The following is a 22,972-nucleotide window of genomic DNA, read 5'->3' on the forward strand; positions in this document are numbered from 1 at the left end:
ACTGCAGAACATCAGCTTCTGCGAGGGCACTGCACTAATAAATCCAGTGTGAACCTGATTATCATTTAGATGACTTGTTCAATAGGGAAAATGAAGCTTTGCCATCAGCTGTAGATAAGGACTCTGTGTGGAGGAAAATGAGCTCTGGCCTCATAAACAACCAGTCATGCTGGTGTCTGGGGGATCCCTGCTGCCTCCTGCTGACACTGTCAGCTAGCTGCCTGGATGTTGAGGCCACCTGTCCCCATCTGTGCATGCATGTTTGCACGTGTGTGACGTGAGGGTTGTAATAAACACCCGCGTGTGTTTATAGAGATTAATGGGATGTCAGGACTTGGCTTTGACTCAGCTGCTCCCCAAGAACAGCCTCGGGAGCACCAGACTCTCGGTAGCTCGTTGTTTGCTGACCTGAATCGGGCTCAGTGTGTCTGGCCTTTGCCACGCGAAGTTAGCAACAGGCCAGTAGTTTGGATACGATGATAAGCCAGACACAAGAGATTCAAGTTTAAAAAAAAAAAAAAAAGAAGAAGAAGAGTTTTCCAGGAAGGCAGAAATAGGCAATTTACCTTAGTAATTTGCTTGGGGGGTGGGGAAAACCCCTGCTGTGTTTGAATGATAAAACAGGAGGTAAAAATACAAGGGCCGTTCTTTCCTCTGTGTTAGTGAATTAAAACACGTACAGCTTCAAGGAAAATCCAGAAAAGACCCATAAGCTAGCAGAAAATTGTTCTCACCAGGCACTTTAATTTTATAAAGGTAGAATTTCCATGAAAAGGGAATTGATAGATGAGCTTTCACTGTATTTTTGAGCAAAGTGCGTGCAGGATGGTTTCCATCTTATGAAATGAGGTCCTGCTGTATGATTCCCTGAAGAGCTGTCTCTTGCTGCAGGCTGGTCCCCATGGTCCTGCTGTGTTTCCACCTGGGCCACCCTCCTAGCAGCCTTCCTCCCACTGTTGGGACGCCTCTTTCTTTTTCAAGATTCAGCTCAGCTGTCTCCTGCTGTGAAGTCTCCCCAGTCCCACCCCTTCCTTGGTGGACTGCTCACCCCCCATGAGCCCTCTCCCTGTGTAGACATCAGTCCTGACACCTGAAGGCCTCGTGTATCTGGCTCTCACCCTGGGCTGTGAGCCCTTTGTCTTATTGATCTTTGAGTCTGCCGAGCCCCAAAGAGGTGGAAACTTAACAGTCAAATGAAGGGTTGCTCCAACACAAAGCCTGGTTTTCTTTCTTCCTCCCTCCCTCCCTCCCTCTCTTCCTTCCTCTCTCTCTCTCTCTCTTTCTTTCTCTTTTTAAAATTTATTTTATTCAAGTATAGGTAATTTACAATGTTGTGTTAATTTCTGCTGTACAGCAAAGTGAGAGATATATATGTGTGTGTGTGTATATATATATATATACACACACACACACACATACATACACATTCTTTTTCATATTCTTTTCCATTAAGGATTATCATAGGGTATTGAATATAGTTCCCTGTGCTATACAGTAGGACCTTGTTGTTTATTCATTCTATATATAATAGTCTGCATCTGCTAACCCCAAACTCTCAATCCATCCCTCCCGCGTAAAGCCTGGTTTTCTCTTCCACCTTCATAACTCTCATGGCTCATGTTCGGTGAGTGTAGGTGAGTCCTGAGTCCTCCCACTTCCCAGCTGTGCTGAGCGCTGCTGTCATCTTTTGCTTACCTGGCTGCAATAGTCTGACCTATCTCCCTGCTGCCACGTTTGAATTTTCTCCACCCAGTTGGCGCGTGTTCTGAACAGCTGCTGGAGTCGGCCTTTAAGAATTCAAATCAGATCCCCTGCTTAAAACCCCACGTGGTGACTCCCTCTTGTGAGAGCACTGGAATCACAACTAACTGCGGAACAATTATTGACAGGAAGACGCTGGAACTCACCAAAAAGATACCCCACATGCAAAGACAAAGGAGAAGCCACAGTGAGATGGTAGGAGGGGCGCAATCACAATAAAATCAAATCCCATAACTGCTGGGTGGGTGACTCACAAACTGGAGAACACTTATACCACAGAAGTCCACCTACTAGAGTGAAGGTTCTGAGCCCCACGTCAGGCTTCCCAACCTGGGGGTCTGACAACGGGAGGAGGAATTCCTAGAGAATCAGACTTTGAAGGCTAGTGGGATTTGATTGCAGGACTTCAACAGGACTGGGGGAAACAGAGACTCCACTCTTGGAGGGCACACACAAAGTAGTGTGCGCATCGGGACCCAGGGGAAGGAGCAGTGACCCCATGGGAGACTGAACCAGACCTACCTGCTAGTGTTGGAGAGTCTCCTGCAGAGGCGGGGGGTGGCTCACCGTGAGGACAGGAAACTGGCAGCAGAAGTTCTGGGAAGTACTCCTTGGCATGAGACCTACAAGAGTCCGCCATTAGCCCCACCAAAGAGCCTGGTAGGCTCCAGTGTTGGGTCGCCTCAGGCCAAACAACCAACAGGGAGGGAACCCAGCCCCTCCCACGAGCAGACAAGTAGATTAATGTTTTACTGACCTCTGTCCACCACCAATCCCTCCTATCAGGAAACTTGCACAAGCCTCTTAGATAGCCTTATCCACCAAAGGGCAGACAGCAGAAGCAAGAAGAACTACAATTCTGCAGCCTGTGGAAGGAAGACCACATTCACAGAAACATAGGCAAAATGAAAAGGCAGAGGGCTATGTACCAGATGAAGGAACAAGTTAAACCCCAGACAAACAACTAAATGAAGTGGAGATAGGAAACCTTCCAGAAAAAGATTTCAGAATAATGATAGTGAAGATGATCCAGGACCTCAGAAAAAGAATGGAGGCAAAGATTGAGAAGATGCAAGAAATGTTTAACAAAGACCTAGAAGAATTAAAGAACAAACACCTAGAAGAATTAAACAAACAAACAGAGATGAACAATACAATAACTGAAATGAAAAATACACTAAAAGGAATCAATAGTAGTATAACTGAGGCAGAAGAACAGATAACTGACCTGAAAGACAGAATGGTGGAATTCACTGCTATGGAACAGAATAAAGAAAAAAGAATGAAAAGAAATGAAGACAGCCTAAGAGACCTCTGGGGCAATATTAAACCCAACAACATTCACATTATAGGGGTCCCAGAAGGAGAAGAGAGAAAGAAAGGACCCGAAAAAATATTTGAAGAGATTATAGTCGAAAACTTCGCTAACATGGGAAAGGAAATAGCCACCCAAGTCCAGGAAGCACAGAGAGTCTCAGGCAGGATAAACCCAAGGAGAAACACGCCGAGATACATAGTAATCAAATTGACAAGAATTAAAGGCAAAGAAAAATTATTGAAAGCAACAAGGGGAAAACGACAAATAACGTAGAAGAGAACTCCCATGAGGTTAACAGCTGAATTCTCAGCAGAAACTCTACAAGCCAGAAGGGAGTGGCATGATATATTTAAAGTGATGAAAGGGCAGAACGTACAACCAAGATTACCCAGCAAGGATCTCATTCAGATTTGATGGAGAAATCAAAAGCTTTACAGACAAGCAAAAGCTAAGAGAATTCAGCACCACCAAACCAGCTCTACAACAAATGCTAAAGGAACTTCTCTAAGTGGGAAACACAAGAGAAGAAAAGGACCTACAAAAACAAACCCAAAACAATTAAGAAAATGGTCATAGGGACATACATATCGATAATAACCTTAAACGTGAACACATTAAATGCTCCAACCAAAAGACACAAGCTTGCTGAATGGATACAAAAACAAGACCCATATATATGCCATCTACAAGAGACCCACTTCAGACCTAGGGACACATACAGACTGAAAGTTAGGGGATGGAAAAAGATATTCCATGAAAATGGAAATCAAAAGAAAGCTTGAGAAGATAAACAAAATTGATTAACCATTAGCCAGACTCATCAAGAAAAAGAGGGAGAGGACTCAAATGAATAAAATTAGAAATGAAAAAGGAGAAGTTACCACAGACACCGCAGAAATACAAAGCATCCTAAGCGACTACTACAAGCAACTCTATGCCAAAAAAATGGACAACGTGGAAGAAATGGACAAATCCTTAGAAAGGTATAAACTTCCAAGACTGAACCAGGGAGAAATAGAAAATATGAACAGACCAATCACAAGTAATGAAATTGAAACTGTGGTAAAAAATCTTCCAACAAACAAAAGTTCAGGACCAGATGACTTCACAGCTGAATGCTATCAAACATTAGAGAAGAGCTCACACCCATTCTTCTCAAACTCTTCCCAAAAATTGCAGAGGAAGGAAAACTCCCAGACTCATTCTATGAGGCCGCCATCACCCTGATACCAAAACCAGACAAACATAGTACAAAAAAAGAAAATTATAGACCAGTATTACTGATGAGTATAGATGCAAAAATCCTCAACAAAATACTAGCAAACAGAATCCAACAACACGTTAAAAGGATCATACACCATGATCAAGTGGGATTTATCCCAGGGATGCAAGGATTCTTCAGTATATGCAAATCAATCAATGTGATACACCATATTAACAAATTTTAGAATAAAAACCATATGATCATCTCAATAGATGCAGAAAAAGCTTATGACAAAATTCCACACCCATTTATGATAAAAAACTCTCTGGAAAGTGGGCATAGAGGGGACCTCCCTCAACATAATGAAGGCCATATACAACAACCCACAGCAAACATCGTTCTCAATGGTGAAAACCTGAAACCATTTCCTCTAAGATCAGGAATAAGAAAAGGATGTCCACTCTCACCACTGTTATTCAACACAGTTTTGGTAGTCCTAGCCACGGCAATCAGAGAAGAAAAAGAAATAAAAGGAATACAAATTGGAAAAGAAGAAGTAAAACTGTCCCTGTTTGCAGATGACATGATACTATACATACAGAATCCTAAAGATGCCACCAGAAAACTACTAGAGCTAATCAATGAATTTGGTAAAGTTGCAGGATACAAAATTAATGCACAGAAATCTCTTGCATTCCTGTACACTAATGATGAAAAATCAGAAAGAGAAATTAAAGAAACACTCCCATTTACCATTGCAAGAAAGAGAAAAAAATACCTAGGAATAAACCTACCTAAGGAGAAAAAAGACCTGTATGCAGAAAACTGTAAGACACTGATGAAAGAAATTAAAGATGATATGAACAGATGGAGAGATATACCATGTTCTTAGATTGCAAGAATCAATATTGTGAAAATGACTATACTACCCAAAGCAATCTACAGATTCAGTGCAATCCCTATCAAACTACCAATGGCATTTTTCACAGAACTAGAACAAAAAAATTCACAATTTGTATGGAAACACAAAAGATCCCATAGCCAAAGCAATCTTGAGAAAGACAAACGGAGCTGGAGGAATCAGGCTCCCAGACTTCAGACTGTACTACAAAGCTACAGTAATCAAGACAGTATGGTCCTGGCACAAAAACAGAAATGTAGATAAATGGAACAGGATAGAAAGCCCAGAGATAAACCCACGCACATATGGTCACCTTATTTTTGATAAAGGAGGCAAAAATATACAATGGAGAAAAGACACCCTCTTAAATAAGTGGTGCTGGGAAAACTGGACAGCTACATGTAAAAGAATGAAATTAGAACACTCCCTAACAGCATACACAAAAATAAACTCAAAATGGATTAAAGACCTAAGGATAAGGCCAGACACTATCAAACTCTTAGAGGACAACATAGGCAGAACACTCCATGACATAAATCACATCAAGATCCTTTTCAACCCACCTCCTAGAGAAATGGAAATAAAAACAAAAATAAACAAATGGGACCTAATGAAACTTAAAAGCTTTTGCACAGCAAAGGAAACCATAAACAAGACGAAAAGACAGTCCTCAGAATGGGAGAAAATATTTGCAAATGAAGCAACTGACAAAGGATTAATCTCCAAAATATACAAGCAGCTCATGCAGCTCAATATCAAAAAAACAAACAACCCAATCCAAAAATGGTCAGAAGGCCTAAATAGACATTTCTCCGAAGAAGACATACAGATGGCCAACAAACACATGAAAGAGTGCCCAACATCACTAATCATTAGAGAAATGGAAATCAATACTACAATGAGGTATCACCTCACACCAGTTAGAATGGGCATCATCAGAAAATTTTCAAACACCAAATGCTGGAAAGGGTGTGGACACAAGGGAGCCCTCTTGCACTGTTGGTGGGAATGTAAATTGATACAGCCACTATGGAGAACAGTATGAAGGTTCCGTAAAAAAACTAAAAATAGAGCTACCATACGACCCAGCAATCCCACTACTGGGCATATACCCAGAGAAAACCATAATTCAAAGAGACACATGCACCCCAATGTTCATTGCAGCACTATTTACAATAGCCAGGCCATGGAATCAACCTAAATGCCCATCGACAGACAAACGGATAAAGAAGTGGTACGTATATACAGTGGAATATTACTCAGCCATAAAAAGGAATGAAATTGGGTCACTTGTAGAGACGTGGATGGATCTAGAGACTGTCATACAGAGTGAAGTAAGTCAGAAAGAGAAAAATATCGTATACTAACACATATATGTGGAACCTAGAAAAATGGTACAGATGAACCGGTTTGCAGGGCAGAATTAGAGACACTGATGTAGAGAACAAACGTTTGGACACCAAGGGGGGAAAGTGGCAGTGGGGGGTGGTGGTGGGATGAATTGGGAGATTGGGATTGACATGTATACACTAATATTTATAAAACAGATAACTAATAAGAACGTGCTTATAAAAATAAATAAAATTCCAAAAAAAAAAAAACCCCACCTGGCTCTCCATCTCTTACTCTGGAGGAGAACTCAACAGACTTGCAAATCTCCTTAGTAGGCTTGTAAAACCCAACACTGATGCTTCCTGTCGCCTGCTGTTACAGAATGCAAGTTCGTGTGCCTGACCCACAGGCCAAACAATACCGAAACATAGAGATTCAGTGCAGAGAAAGGTTTATTGCAGGGTTATGCAAGGAGACGGTGGCTCATGCCCCCAAAAAGCCCAGACTCCCCAAAGGGTTTCAGCAAAGCCTTTTTAAAGGCAACCTGAGGGAGGGGTGTGGTTGGTTGTTGCAGATTTCCTGGTGTTGGAATCCTTTGTTCTTGCAGCTGTCGGTGTAGGTCAGGTCACGATGTTCCTGTAAACCTCCAACAAGACAAATGTTAGTCTCTGTTCTGCAACTTTTCATCTCTATATGAACAGAAAAGTAATATACCCTTAAAGGTCAGAGCCTTGAGAATGGGTTTTCGTGTGTATTTCAGGCTATAGGCAACATTCTTAACTCAGAGCAAAAGCAATGGAATACAAAGGTTAAAGTAAAAGAAACATTGCTGATATGGAGTCAGATTCGTTCTTCCCTATTACACGGCGCCCACTAGAATCATCGGAGATTCTGGTTCAGGTTCCAGTGCCCACGTGTGGGAATCGTGGTTAGACTCTGCAGGCGGTGGTAAGGTGTATAACCTGGGTGGAGAACCACAGTGTCTTTGCTTTACCTGTACTCCCGGCCTGCCTTCTCATGCCCTCATGCCCCCTCCCTCACACTGTATGCACTGTGTCCCGGATCCTTCCGCACTCTTCCCTCTACTGGCCCGCATGGCTGGCTCCTGTGGTCATTTGGGTCATGGTTTAAATAACTGCTCCCTGAGGAGCCTTCCTGACCACCCCGGTCCTCCTTGACCATGTGGCCATGATTCTTTTTCATCACAGCACCTACCTGATACTTTGTAGCTGGTTTGTTAATTATCTGACTCCTTCTTCAATAATAAAGTCTCATGGTGGCAGGATCTTATCATTTTTATTTTCTTCTGAGCATTTCCTGGAGGCATAGTAGTTGCTCATTAAATGTAGGAGGCAGGAAGAAGGAAGAAGAGAAAGGGATTTTGGATTGGTCTCCTGGGAAATGGACCAACACGTGTCAGGGCGACCAAAAGATGAAATCTGCAACCACGGGTTGGTGGCCGTGTTCTGAGGTTGAGGGCATGTGTGGACAGGGCTGGACTGATCTGGACTGAAATCCAGCTCTGCCACTCACTCATTCACTGCATAAACCTGAGCAGGAAACCCTTGGCCCTTTGAACTTTGATTTTCCAACCCTAAAATCAAAAGAAATATGAGTATGTCACAGGGTTGGTGTGAAGATCTATGGCGATCCAATAAACACTAGCTGTTTATTATAAGTAGTAATGCTGACCCTCAGGTGTCACCCTGCCCCCTCCCCTCTTCCTGCCGCTTTCCCTCTCAAAGTGCCAAACAGGGTTCTTTTTACTCTAGCGAGGCTGGGAGCCATTAGCGACACACTTGATTATTTCAAACAACTTCCTCCAGGAAGGTAGAGCCTCGCTTTCTTCCTCTCTTCCATCCCATCCAGACAGCATCCCCACTATCTGTCACGTGGGCCTGGTGCTGTTTTGAAAACTCAGAATCAACAGCAACCAGCGAGGTGCGGGGTGGAGCCCACCAGCTGGGGTGGGCCGTCTTGGATACAGACATGCTTGTTTTGCACCTAACATGGGCTGCTGGGCCCAGAATTTAAACTTGTGCTGAGGCAGAGCGGGCGGAGAAGAGTTCAGAAAACAAAACAGTGGAGGTGCCAGATAGCTCACGTTTGCTTTTGTTTCCTCTTGGAAGTAAGACCAGAGCTTCATTGTGGTATCAGGTGCTCAAAAGAAACAAACCGAACCAAAACAAAAACAGAACTAACTTCTGAGGGGAGACCACATACGATTGAACTGAGATTATAGAAATATTGTAAATGCACTTTGTAACGTTTCTGTTCCCTTGGGGTACCGTGCATCTGTTCACGTCACCCTTCCCCTAATCCTGAGTGGCTCCTGAGGAATGCTGGTGCAGACCCAGGGGGGAGTCTCTGTCGGAGGCTCCTTCTCCCTGCCTCAGTGGGGGTCTTCAGGCGGACGCGTGTTTGCTTGTCCAAGACGCTGACTGCCTTAAGGTGACAGCCCATTTCTTTGGAATGCTGCTGGGATTTTCCTGAGGTCCTGGGCTCTGGCCGGGCCCTGTCTGGAGGGTGAGCAGAGGGCGGGCGCTGGGAGGCGTCTCTGCAGATCAGTCTTCATGGAGACATTGACTCTCCTGGTTCACACGGCCCAGTGCCTTTCCAAACACTGGGGACGTTTTCCCTTCCCTGGGAAAACTCTTCTGATTTCTTTCTCTTTTCTTCTATTTTTCCTTTGAATCTTGTCTCTGAAGTTGAATAATGGCGCCACCTTTTTCTTTTATGTTTTTAACCAGACAGAATTCAAGTTCAGCCACTGTGTTGTTTCCATCTTGTAAATCGGTAGCTGTGTTACAGTTCCCCCGAGGGGAAGAGATGTCTTCGCATCCACGCCTCTATCCCACCTTCTTGTATATTCCTGGAAAAGTCGGTATATTCTCAAGCCTGAGAAATCTTCGGTGGCTCCGCTGGAGTATTGAGCGAGGGGGGACAGGCCCAGGTGGGGGAGACTCATAGAAACATGGTGGAGTCTTGGCTGGGGGCCACAGGGGGCCCACTCTGCAACTCCCTGATTGAAGGACATCGAGTCACCTGTCTGCTTGTGCTGAATGAAGGCAGGGGAGCTGGTTACCATCCAGGGGTTCCAGACAGTATGTGTGGCAGCTGCTCAGATGCATCCCCATGCAACAAGCACCCCCATGCAATATTTCTGGGTGCCAGCCTCTTGGCTAACCCGTAGGGCTGAGTCTCATGGGGATTTCCGAGTTATCGCAGAAAGGTATACACTGTTTTTGAAAAAGCACAGACCATTTTCAAGCGTGCCATCTGTAAACATCTTGTGATGAGCAGTATGTACTTTCATTAAAAAAAATTCCAGACTCACAGTCATCTTTAGCCACCGTGTACTTTCTTAAAGGGCACTAGGCAGACATCACTCTTATGTTGTCCATTACATTTTCTGAGCTTGGAAAGGGCTAATCCCTCCATTAGAAAGGATGCAGAGGCCGGGCATCCCTGATGGAGACTACAATTGTGAGTGAAAGTCCCTGCTCTGAAAGTGTTCTAGCAATTGTGGGAGATTTCCTTGTCCTCAGAGGCACCAAACACCTAGTGTGGAGGTATTTTGTGGATGGGATGACCTCACGCCCAGGGCCCTGCACCCAGAGCGACACTGAAACACACTTTCGTGCCGCAGTGGCACTGCCCCAGTAAACTCTGACTATTGCTAAATGCAGCATGCAAAGGAGTCACTGACCATAAGGTCGATTAGATGTTAACCTTGAACTTCATGCCCATGTTTAACTGTTCGTTGATTTCAATACAACTGTGCGTGGTGTGGGTGTCTACTGAGTCCTGCTGTGTTTGTAACAGACTGGGCTTAGATTAAGGATGGATAACAGAGAGTGAACTAAGCCCACCACGATGTTTCTCTAGAAATGTGCAACATCTGTACCTTCCGAAATTAATCCCCTGTCCACTTTTTTTTTTTTTCCAGATAACTTGTTCAAACCGAAAGAAAGGTACATTTCAGAGAAGGAGATGCATATGCGATCTAAAAGGTACTCGATTATATTGTGTGCGGTCAAAAAAAGTGGGGGAGGAGGGAGGAGGGATGGCTTGATGGATCCAGGCACTGTCCAGCTGGGCCACTATTTCTAGGTCCACGTTTAAGCTCTGAGGTCTTCTTGGCCGTGGATTTGAAAAGCTGTGGCTGAAAGAAGTGGAGTTGTTGAATCGCGCCTCTGAATGCTAATGTCGTTCTTGGAAAAACCTTAGGAACGTGGTGGGTCTTGGATTCTGAGCCAGTCCTGTAATTGGTCTCTAAGAGATCCCCAGACTCATAACAGGAATGCTTCTGCACTTTCCCATCGTTGCTCTGGGCAGGTGCTGTTTGTCACTGTGCACCTTTGCAGGTAATTTTATGAGGAGGAGAGAAGCTAGGTCTCCTGAGGGCCTTGACAGTGGCAGAGCCTGGAGAAAAGCATCCAGGCTTGGAGGCCGATGGCGCGTGGGGCCAGCGAAGCCACAGAGGGCCACGAGCCGGCCTTTTTGGCACCGCATCGCCGGCGGGCTTGGCGGCCCTGCTGCCCGCAAACTCTCCCTGTCCTGCTTGGCTGGTTGCTATTCTAGACGCCCACTCGTTCTCACCAACACACAAAGGCTGCCATTCTTTCTGAGACCTGGCCTCCCAACCCAAATGTAATAACTTGACAGAGTTTGCCAAGTTCATCCAAGTAAAATGCCATTAGTTTATAATAAAGTATCTAGCACTGGGAGGACCTATAACAATTTAACCAAATTGATAGCACAGCTTAGAGAAGCCGTTAAAATAGGAAGAATACATTTCTCCCCACTCCAGGCGCAAAATCTCTGCTTTCCCATGATTGTATTGTTTCCATGACGATTAGCCAACTTTGATTATCTGTAGGGAACCTCTTTGTAAATAAAAAAGTAAAAGTGAGGAGAAAGGGGACCATCCCATTAATGACCCACTGCGCAGCTTTCTAACTGGGTTTTTAAAGGGCCACTGGGTTTCAAGACCTGCCGTTGCGGAAGTGCAAAGTTGTGTATACGTCATGCCCAAAGTATTCCTTTTTCCATTTGGTGGAAAATGCAGCCACGTCTTCCCCTCCTGGTCCCTAAGTCCAGAGCTGCTCTTATGGAGACCTGAAATTAAAATGTAGATCTCAAAGCAGCCTTCGTGGACAGAGCATCACCATATCATTCTACTGAGAGGAGACTGAGGCTCTGAGAGGACCGATGGGCAGAGTGATGCTGTTCCCCACATCATGGCTTCCCTGGCTGGAAGCCAGGTCTCCTCAGATGCGGTCAGTAACGGGACTTCCACTCTGCTCTGTGGGCTGTGCCCTGGGTGGGCTCAGACCCCGGTTCTCAGACCTCATGCACCCACAGAATCACACTGGAGCTTCCTTTTCTTTTGTATTCTTTGTTATCAGTTATATTATTAAATTACATTTTCATTAAAAAAAATTCAAACAGAAGAGAGAGAGCTGAAGTCCCTCGTGACTGACTGGCCCCCCTCCTGCCCCACCTCCCAGCCTTGTACTTTCTCCAGGGACACCGCAGTTATCAGCATCCTATATATCATTCCAGGCCTTTCTCTCTGCCTGAAAATAGACGTTTATTTGTACGTCTATTTAGACGTACAAATTAGAGAACTATTTAGTATCTAATTAGATAACTATTACTAGTTATCTAATTCTTAACCATAAATGGGATCATGCTATATGCAATATTATCTTTCTGTAGCTTCTTTTACTTTGTGTCTGTGAGGTCTTTTTCTATGTCAGAAGACATGGGTGATTCTCCTCATTGATGCAGAGTGGTCCATTGTACAGACGTGCCATAATTTATTGAGGATGTTAAGAAAATACTGCAGCAGAAGCTCCAGGGCTGAGGCCTGGGAATTTTTATCCTAAACTCCCCACAAGATCAGATGGTCAAGATCGGGAAGGTGCGTGTCTGTGGATCCAGAAGGAGTTCCACTGTGGGGCTTTGGGATATGTCAGATTTCCTGCTGACCCTGACAGACTTCTCCTGGTCCCCTCTAGCATTGCTCTTCGATGTGGCAATCGTGTGTTCATTTAGATCATGTCGATGCCCTCAGTGTGCCAGGCACTGTGCCATGTGCCAGCAATTCCCAGGTCACTCTACACTACATGATTGGGGAACAGTGTTGCATGAAGTCAGACAGACCGAGGCTGGACTCCCAGCCCCTCATTCACCAGCCGAGGGACGCCACTGGCCTCCTGACCTCGCTGGGGATGGGTTCCTCACTCCCATAACAGCAGGACACTGGACGGTGTCTCTTCCAACTGTCGTGAGGGCTACCCGGGAAATTCATGTCAGATGGTTAGCCTAGTAAGGAACCCTCTTGCACTGTTGGTGGGAATGTAAATTGGTGCAGCCGCTATGGAGAACAGTATGGAGGTTCCTTTAAAAACTAAAAGCAGAACTACCATATGACCCAACAATCCCACTTCTGAGCATATATTGAGAGAACACCATAATTCGAAAAGACACATGTACCCCAGTGTTCACAGCAGCACTATTCACAGTAGCCAGGATATGGAAGCAACCTCAGTGTCCATTGACAGATGAATGGATAAAGAAGACGTGGTCTACATATGCAATGGAATATTACTCGGCCATAAAAAAGAATGAAATAATGCCATTTGCAGCAACATGGATGGACCCAGAGATGATCATACTAAGTGAAGTAGGTCAGACAGAGAAAGACAGATATCATATGATATCAATTATATGTGGAATCTAAAAAATAATGATAGAAATGAACTTATTTGCAAAACAGAAAGACCCACAGACATAGAAATCAAACTTAGGGTTACCAAAGGGGGAAGGACGGGAAGGGTAAATTAGGAGTTTGGGATTAACACATACACACTACTATATATAAAATAGATAACCAACAAGGACCTACTATATAGCACAGGGAACTAGAATCAATACTTTGTAATAATCTATAAAGGAAAAGAATCTGAAAAATAATATATATGTATAACTGAATCACTGCTGTACACCTGAAACTAACATAACATTGTAAATCAGCTATATTTCAATAAAAAATAAATAGATAAAAATTTTTAAAAGGTAAATTCATAAAAAGATTATTAGCCTAGTGCCCTATAACCAAGACAGTGTCACCTGCTAATATTGTCATCATCAATACTTGTATAGTTTGTAATTATTATTTTAAGAGGGCAACATGTTAAACAAATTTTGTCTGGCTTTCAAACATGAGAGAAAATAAAACAAGAGATGTTAATCCAAGTGCCACGTGTACAGCACCCCAAAAGCTCAGGCTACAGTGTCTCCTCTGTGTCTGTGGATTCCAGCAGAAATCTTGTTTGGCATCAGTACATAAACAATTTCTGTAGGGAAGTAAGAAGAAAGGGCCCAGAAGAAGGGTCCCTCAGGCCCTGCTTGTGTCTTGGAAGCTGCTAATTTTACACCAGGACAAGAACATAATATCAATACATATGCCTGAGAGGTATTTGGAAACAGCTTAATTAGGAATGCAGTAGGTAAAGAGGCAGACACACACATATTTTATGTGTGTGTCATTCCAGTACAATTCCTGCTACTTCCATTGATTCGCTGCTCTTTTTCTAAGTCATAGGGAGACAAAAATTGAGTGGCAAAAAGGTATTTGGTAAAAGGTAAGTTTACGCTCAGAGTGGCAAAGCGTAGGTCTAGAATCTCTCATTTTACAAGCAAGTGGTTAATTATCGTAGAAGATGGAGAGACAAGAAAAGTGACTTCTGATTAAACACCCGGCCTCTCCAGCTTTGCCCTGGGTGGGGCTCCATCTGCTGCGTGGCCCCTGCCTGGGCAGTCCCATCTGGAGATGGTCAGGGGAGCCCCGGGTCTTGGGGTCTCACAGATGCGAGGTGGCCCATATGCAGCTGATCGTCCCTTTGAAATGGAAGAGCCTGCTGACAAGAGAGGACACAGATCCACAGCAGACACACGCTATCTCGCTACCATTCAGAATGTTTTCTGAATCTGTTTCAGAATCTATAATAACTTGCCGGAAGTTAGAAAGAAAAAAGAAGAACAAAAGAAAAGGGTGATCTTACAGAGTAACAGACTCCGGGCCGAAGTCTTCAAAAAGGTAATGGCCCGGCCGCCAGCAGGTGTGACGTGTGTGTGGTGCCCAGATGCTGACTCTGAACTTGACTTCTTTGTCTCTAATTCCCTAGCAATTACTGGACCAGCTCCTTCAAAGGAATGCAGTCTAACCACAGGCTGCCCTGCTGACCCTCTACCTGGACCTGGGACGACTTCAAACGCTGGATAAGCCATTAAACTTAGCATTATCTTCATGACGTGAAATACTTATTTTACTTTTGATTTTTTTTTTTTCATAAAGGAAAGCATAGCTTCCCGAATTGCTGACCCAAACCGAGCAGAAACAAAAACCCTTGAGGAAATGGATCATCAGACCGCAGTGGGGTAATCAACTCAACTGAACCCACTCGATACGGTCCCTTCATTTTTTTTTTTACTTCTGAATTTTATCTTTTGCTTCTGGTTTTTCCCCCTACCATTTCCACTCAGGCAGAAAGGTCTTCTGTGCTCAAGCGGGCTTAGATCCCTGGGAGCTGGGGGTTTTTTTTTCATCGAATTTCTAGGACCTAAAATACATCACTTTCAAAATACCAATCTCAACTTCTGCCAGTTCTGCAAACTCCAAATTTGGGAATATCACACAGTATGTTTGCAACCTCTCTGGGTGTGTGTGTCATGTAATACTGAAGGCAAACTTTGGAACTAGGCGGGCGCTCTGCCAGGGGCTGGGGACAAGTGACCTGTTTCTTTGTGACCTGGGGTGATCAGAGCAGCCCTCACTACTCCCACCCTACTCCCAGGACCTGCCTTCGTTTAGCAGAAGAGCCTATTTCCATGGAAGCCATGAGGGCAGAATTGGCTGAAAAAAGTTGTAGGTAACTTCAGTGTTTTCCGTAAACCGTCCAGCCCCCAGAAAGAGCTGTGTTGCTGAAAATGGCCTGATGGCTCCAACTCTAACGTTTGTTCCTCCAAACAATTACAATGTCCATTATTTATAAATGTGCATTTGGGGAGTGAAGAGCAATAGCTTTATCAAAAATGGAAATAAATGCAATTATTACAAAAATTAAAGTATTGCTCTTTTCCGTGTTCTGTGTTATGAACCAAGCAGCCAGTACAGATGGTGCTCAGAGAGAAATGTCACCAAGGTCCAGTGGGGACCTCTGACCTGCGCCTGTGCCACCGCCTTCTGACCATCACAGCCCCCAGGTCAGGGCCCTTGTTCTTCCCGAGGCCTGGGGAGAAGGTTTTCCCCAGAGAGCTGGCCTGAGAGGTGTCGGGATGTTGTTGAGAGCAAGGTTAGGATCCTGAGGTCCCCACATCTCACCAGGAATCTCCCCGGGAATGAGAAGGCGGTTTAGGGGATTAGGCAGGAGCCCTGGTGACACTTCTGTCCCTTTCCCTCCTCCCACGGCTGCATACACCATCCCCTCTTCCTGGAATGCCTTTCCTCTGCGTATCTGCTGGAAAACTATTTGAAAGCTCAGCCTGAGTTCTCTCCTGTCGCGTCTCCTCTGCCCTGCCCTCGGTATGGATGGGCACTTCACTCTGGGTGCACGTGGCATCAGAACCTGTGCCGTGTTGCCCAGCAAGATGATCTGACCACATGCCAACTGTGAGTGGAGACTCCGGATTCATGTCCTGGCTGCACTGCGGCCTGCTCTGTGGCTGTAGGCAAGGGTATCAGTCTGGACCCCTTCAGGAGAGCGGAACCTCACAGCGACATGAACAGGGAAGTTTAATGTACATGGTTATAAACCATAAGAGAGGATTGGAGCGATGCGGGATTGGCTACTGAGCAGTAAAGAGAACAGGTGGGAATAGCAGTTAAAGGAGCAGGGCTGCCCTGAGGACAGGTACTCCCCGGGCTCCTGGGCCAAGATCTAGATATTGTTGGAAACTGTCTCCTCGGAGGCACTCTGCTACAGCACCACCTGAGGGAGGTGCTGGCGTAGGCAGCTGGCCACCGAGTGCCGCCGGTAGCTTGACCTGCAGGAACCGCGTGGGTGGATGGGGGGGTGCACGTTTGCAGGGACCTTGAGCCACTGTCCCTGGTGTGGGAACCGTGCCCTTCTCCTCCTGCAGTGTCTCCCCCGCTCCCTCTACTGGCAAAGCATGGCAGTGTGCCAGCAGGTAGAGGGGAAACATGGCAAGGGCCTGGATCCATTTTAACAGAGAAGGCAAAAAGGCTGCCTTTGGAGGTGTGGGATGATAAACTGACTGGTGTGGCCAGTTATTTAACCTTGCCTCAGTTTGCTTATCTATCAAATGGAGATAGGTTTGTTATAGGAATGGAATAAGTGTGAGCTGAGTGCTTAGAAGGGTACCTGGCCCAAAGCAAATAGCCTGAGTGTGTCCTGTCATAGGTACATAGACGTGGAAGTAGAGTGTCCTGATAAACCCTGAGCACAGAGCCAGCAGTTGTTCATTCTCATAACCCCTCAGCTTGGCACTGAGAAGGTGCACCAAAAAGACCGTTGAATTTGTAGACGTTGCTACAGCAAAAATCAGTCGTACAAACCGGACGCTTTGCAAAGTGTTGTCTCTCAAGCTCTTCTCACTCTTAGAGACAATTTCAACAGCATGGTTAGGCTTGCCCTTAAGCTTAATTCGGCTTTTGTGAAGTTACTAGGCCTCTTCCGGATTTTTTTTTTTCACCGAATCTGATATTAGTTTAGGGCAGTCTTTCTTGGGTAGCTGTCCTGCCACACCTTTTTCTTATTTTTCTTTAATATCTTCAGAGAGTTTCCAAAGCTTTCCCTAACCAATAATTTAAATTCAGGGCCCACCACTTCTAGACAGTTCTGTGACACTTTCTAAAAAGTGGATTTATGTGAGCTAACATCTGAATATCTCAGAATGCCTCAACGGAGCCAGCTTTCAACAGTGTCCACGAAGGGCTTCCCCCTCTTTGCAGACCTGATGCCAAGTGTTTAAATCAAAAAGCCCACCTGAGATTAAATGCCACTGAATAATGTATTTCTTAGGCCGGTCTTAGCTAAGGTGCCTGAAGTAAATAGTGGGTAGGAATCTACGCTGTCTGGCTTGAGCCAGGCTTCCCTCTGGACAGCCAGCTCAGGACAAGGCTGAACATTAAAGTTTTGGTTTCCGCTCGACTGATTTCTTCTCTATTACTGTAGTTGTTGTTTTTTTTGTTTTTGAATGCTGATGAGTGAATTTCAGGTATCCAGCATTTCTTTTCTGTTATAATGAGGTTGTAACAGAAATATAATAATGTTATAATAAATATGGAAGTAAAGGTTTGAATCATAATAGCTGTCCCTCTAGTTCTGTCAGGAATTGGTCACCCACGTGCTGGATTCTCGTATTAAAATCAGCCTTCGGGAAAGACTAGGGTTTTGAAATTCTAAGTAGAATTTATCATTGTAACTTCAATAATCAAATTCTGTCCTAGAGCTGATTTCTTTTTTTTTTTTTTTTTTTTGTGGTACGCGGGCCTCTCACTGTTGTGGCCTCTCCCATTGCGGAGCACAGGCTCCGGACGCGCAGGCTCAGCGGCCATGGCTCACAGGCCCAGCTGCTCCGCGGCATGTGGGATCTTCCCGGACCGGGGCACGAACCCACGTCCCCTGCATCGGCAGGCGGACTCTCAACCGCTGCGCCACCAGGGAAGCCCATAGAGCTGATTTCTTTACCACTAAGTTTGTTTGGGTTCTGGCATGGAGCAATCCTTCAATGATAATGCAAGTAGCAGGACGTAAGTTTTGTAGCTGGTATTTGTGAGCTCGGACCAGGCAACATTTGAGATGGACAGACCGGACGGTCCCAGCACCAGCCTGCCTTCCTGTGGTCTCCATGACTTCACGTCGAAGGAGAAATGCCTCTTTTGGTGATTTGTCCTCTCTGCCAGCTGGTAATGGAATAATGGAAAAACAATTGCCTGGGTTTTTTTTAGCCAGCGTCTATTGCCAATCCAACTTCCTGGAAGCTGTGTGCTCCCTGGGTGAGTCAGCAAATGCTTGCTCAGATGAAACAAGGCTCATTGAAAGAACTATTTGCGAAACAACCAATTGTTGAAGAGCGTTTGAAAATCCTATTCCCTCAGAAGTCCTCCCACGTCAGCACTTGTCGGTATAAAAGTTGCAGGCCATGGACCTGGTCTCCAACCACATCAAGTGGCCGACGGTCTGAGCATGAGGCAGAACAAGAGGAAGGGGATGTGCGGCCACCTCGCCCCACTGGAGGGACTCTGACAGCAGGGACAGGCGGGTTCTGGGTTAAGGAAGTAAGAACGTGATGGCAAAAACAAAAAGGATTCACTGTGGGTTTGTGTGAGAGTGTGGGCATGTGCATTAAAAGCAAAGGAGATGACCTGTGAAGTGATTAAAATGAGTCTATCAGCAGATGGTTCTCCGTTACAGAGTTCACTGTATTTGTACTTTCATCAGTACTTGGTAATGACCCACGAATGTCTAGCTAAATAGAAACCTTTTGGAATCGGCTGTCCCTGAGCTGCACGAGCCACCCCAAGGGCTGAAACACTTTGGAAGTCGCTCCAGCCTCCTCTGTCCCCCGTGGACACGATGTCCCCCACTTCTCTGGAGAGCAGGCTGTCAGAAGGTTCCCTGAGAATCCACGGCCCGTCTCCCCACCGTCGGGCTGCTGGTCTGGGAGAGGAGGGCTCCTCCACGCAGATGTTTTCTCCACATGGAGCATAGTGACGATATTGGCACGTTGCCCCCCCAAATGGAGGGTTTCTTTCAAGTCCGTCGGCTGCCTCAGGCAGAGTTTTGATGCTGGGACCCCAAGAGACTGTCTGAGGTAGTTGTCTGGGGTGTGCGTAGCGGGGCAGGCGTTGAAATCCTTCCCGTTTCTCTTGCTTCTCTAAGAAGGTTTTCACATCCGCTTCAGGGCGGCTGCTGTCACCTGCCAGACTGCAGCTGGAAACGTGACTTCAAGCAGTGGTCTTTCTCTCAGATCTTCACACATCAGGACCTTGACAAAGGGGTCGGGGGTGGGGAGACTTGCCTTGCCTCTAGGACCTTCAAAAAGGCTGGCTTGTTCTTATCAAAGCTTAAAAGGGAAGAGAAAGAAGTTTTGGGGTCTGACTTGCAGCTGGGGAAAAACAATTAAGGATTTCTTTAAATCTTTTGGATGAGACAACGCCAAGCGTGAAAGACATAGGAAAAATGTCCTGTGGATGACTTTCAGAACATCCTCCCTTTGTGCAAATAGCTGAACTTTGCTGACATGCCTGAAATGGGGCAACAGCTGTAACTGACATCAGAGGAAAGATATTACAACCGTTACCCATGTTAACTGGATACGACGTGTGATATCTTTTCATCAGAGCCGACGGGGCCGCCTGCCTTACTTGCCCACTGATGTCAGCAAGAGGGAAATTATAAATCTTTTCACTGCTGCCTGTTTATAAAGAAATAAACCCACACTGTGTGTTAAATCCACTGTGGTTCCTCGTGACTGTTGTTATTACACGGATACTGAAGGAATTAGCAATGATCCACTTAACGGTTATGTGTTGCCAAGTGTGTGCTTACCATTAAAAGCTCACGTACAGAAGTTTTGTGTTTGTTTTTGTTTAAAAATATACCTGGAGGCTGCTTAGGCCAGATTTAATTATTACATGCTGACATAATTGCAAGTCCAAGTCTTTCTCTCTCAGTTGAAACGTTTATTAAATCAAAATGACAAAATAATCCAGGATATTTTTCTGGGTTTTTGGTAGCCCGTGACATTTCATTAGCAAGGCTAAGCCTGCGTCTCTGCGATGGATAAGAAAGATTTGTGCATGGATTAAACTGGGGTGTGTAGACATCAGTATTTCTAGATGGTGAAATTGATTCTAATTGGTGATATATGCTTTTGCGGAACTTGTTTCAGATTGGGGTGTTTCAACCCTAACTCTCAATTAGCAGTCAAGCAAGATTCCTCTACCTCCCAGCCCCCGCCCCTCACGAAGTGGTCTTGGATTGGTCGACAGTGAGCATCCTCCGAACAGAAAAGAGGAGAGCTTGAACAGAAAACTGCTGAACCCAGGATCCCATCCAAGTGTTTCTAAAAATGATAGCTTAGAATTTTTTTTTTTTTTTGAGTGTTAACCACGTGTCACACAGGGAGACATTTTCCCTCTATCCATCTTAGGTTCTCAGGGCTCTGTAACAAAAAACAGACTAAGAAGACCAAGACAAACAAGTTTATTAACATGTAGTCTCATATACACACGGGAAGAACTCAGAGATGAGTCAAACAGAGTCTCAGATGTGCTTTCAGGTCCTCAGATAGCAATGGACCCGTTACTGACTGAATGTTCATAACTCCACACACTCACTCTGTGAAGCCTTCACTCCCTGTGGCTGTATTTGGAGATGGAGCATCTATAGAAATAATTAAGGCTAAGTGAGGTCACGCGAGGGTGGGGCCCTGATCCGGCAGGACTAGTGTCCTTATAAGAAGAGATGGCAGAGGGCTGGCACTCTGTGTCTCCGAGGGCACAAGGAAGAGGTCGTGTGAGCACACAACAAGAGAGCAGCCGCCTGCAGGCCAAGGGAAGAGACCCTGAAGTGAAACATACCTTGCCAGCACCTTGATCTTGGACTTCTCAGCCTCCAGAAATGTGACAGATTTACGTTAGAAAAGCCCCTCGGTATGCGGTATCTCATATGGCAGCCCGAGTAGACTAAGACAGGACCCTTGCTGTCCTCTGCATCCACGCTGTTCCTTGCCTGTTCTACCGGCATCTGCTATCCAGGTCCATAGCAGGTGAGCTCTCTGAGCTTGAGCCGCGGGTTTGCCTCTTGGTGGGTGTCAAGCCAATAGGCACAACCGAGCCAAAGACTGGGAGAAGGAAGGATTTATTATTACTTGCGGCAAGTAAGGAGAACACTGGGGATCCTTCCTAAAGCAGAGTCTCCCAGAACAGCAGAATTGGGGAAGTTTTAAGCTAAAAGTATGTGCATGAGGGGGCTTGCGCAGAGGAGAATCCAGCCTAGAATTGGGGCAAAGGTCCACAGGTCCAAGCTTTAGTTGACTGAAGTCAGGAGGGTCAACGTCATCATTCTGTCCTGGGGGCCTTTGTTCCCGCAGAACTCAAAGGTATATTGTCATGTATATCCCTTGAGGAGGCCCAAGGACTCTGTTTTATCACTGCAATCTTATTTGACTGACTTTTCTCCTGTTCAAGGGCAAGCCTTGCGGCCAGGCTGAGATCAAAAAGTGGCTTAGGCCAAAATGAGTTCTTTTATGTCAAGAAAGCCATTCCTGCTTCTCTTTCTCCGGGGACCCCTAACGTATCTGCTTACACGGAGACTCCCCTAGACCCCCAGTCCCGGTGCTTGCATCCCTTGTCTACAAGGGCACTTTGCTCTCACTGGCATAACTCCCTTGCTAGTTTGCCAATCAGTACCATTAGCTTCCCTGTCTACCCATGGAGCATACAGGAACTTCCCAACACCTTCCTGCATGCCCCATGGAAAGGTCTGGAAACACGCTGGAGAAACAAAGCCCTTCTTCTGTCCAAACTAGAGGAAGTGGATTTCTCCTCTATGTCGTATTCTAGATTTCCTCTGCCTCTGACATATAGATAGATAATCTCCAAGATCAAGTCTCTTAGGTGGAGCCCTTGCCATGCTAATGAAACCCAAGGAATTCTGAAAATTACCTTCTCCTCCCCCACAGAGCTTGGCTTTCAAGACTGTTGTCTCATGAAATATATTGAGAGAGTGGGTTTCAGGGCTCAAGTTGCTCCAGGGTCTCTTTTTGTTTTCTGAGATGTCACCATTCCTTTCTTTCCTGGGGGAAAAAAAGTCTCAAGGCTAATGAACAGACACATTGACAAATCATTAACATTTCACATGGGCGGGTAGGTGGGTAGGCTTCTGACTGGACTGGCTTCCTTTTAATAGGAGGTGGAGTGGTGGTCTGTGTGTGCATGAGTGTGGGCTAGGGGGCGGAGACAGTTTCTAAGTCAGATAAGAATGGACTGTTATGGTGTTAAAATCACCCTTAAAAATCCCTAAGTGCTATCTGGAAGGCAGACTAACTTCTCTCCATGCTCTGAAACAGATCGATTGAGCAACTAAAGAAACCGGCATGTTTAGGGGATGTGATACACACAAAAAGTTTCTTTTAAAATTACTAGAATCCCACTCAGCACAGTGAGGCGAGACCAGAGATTCCCACCTCCCATCTGGTCCCCCAGCAGGGCAGAGGCCTGGGGCATCACCCCTTGCTGTTTAAATTGTTCCCCTCCCTCCTCTGAGCTGGTCTCTGAATTAAGAAAAGCCCACGAGTGTGGTGTGACCCCCGGAATAATCTCCATTTTACATGAGGAAGTGGAGTAAGCGGGGGAGGACGGTGTAAGTGGCCCAGGTAATTTCATGTGGGTGGGTTGGGCTGAGTCCTGAACCAT

The 22,972-nt window shown here is 45.5% G+C and overlaps 1 protein-coding gene across 3 annotated transcripts in view; it reads left to right on the forward strand.

The window, feature by feature from the left end:
* The window catches only part of C16H10orf90 (chromosome 16 C10orf90 homolog), a 232,032-nt gene extending 214,053 nt beyond the window's left edge, over positions 1-17,979 (forward strand). For all 3 annotated transcript variants that reach the window (XM_060286504.1, XM_060286505.1, XM_030832073.2), the window contains 3 exons: positions 10,466-10,529; positions 14,527-14,626; positions 14,715-17,979. In XM_060286504.1, coding sequence (XP_060142487.1) covers positions 10,466-10,529; positions 14,527-14,626; positions 14,715-14,753 — 203 coding nt within the window. In that variant the 3' untranslated portion in view covers positions 14,754-17,979. The remainder of the gene's footprint in view (positions 1-10,465; positions 10,530-14,526; positions 14,627-14,714) is intronic.
* Positions 17,980-22,972: the final 4,993 nt, after the last annotated feature.

The sequence above is a fragment of the Globicephala melas genome, chromosome 16 (assembly GCF_963455315.2).
Source record: "Globicephala melas chromosome 16, mGloMel1.2, whole genome shotgun sequence".
Classification (NCBI taxonomy): domain Eukaryota; kingdom Metazoa; phylum Chordata; class Mammalia; order Artiodactyla; family Delphinidae; genus Globicephala; species Globicephala melas.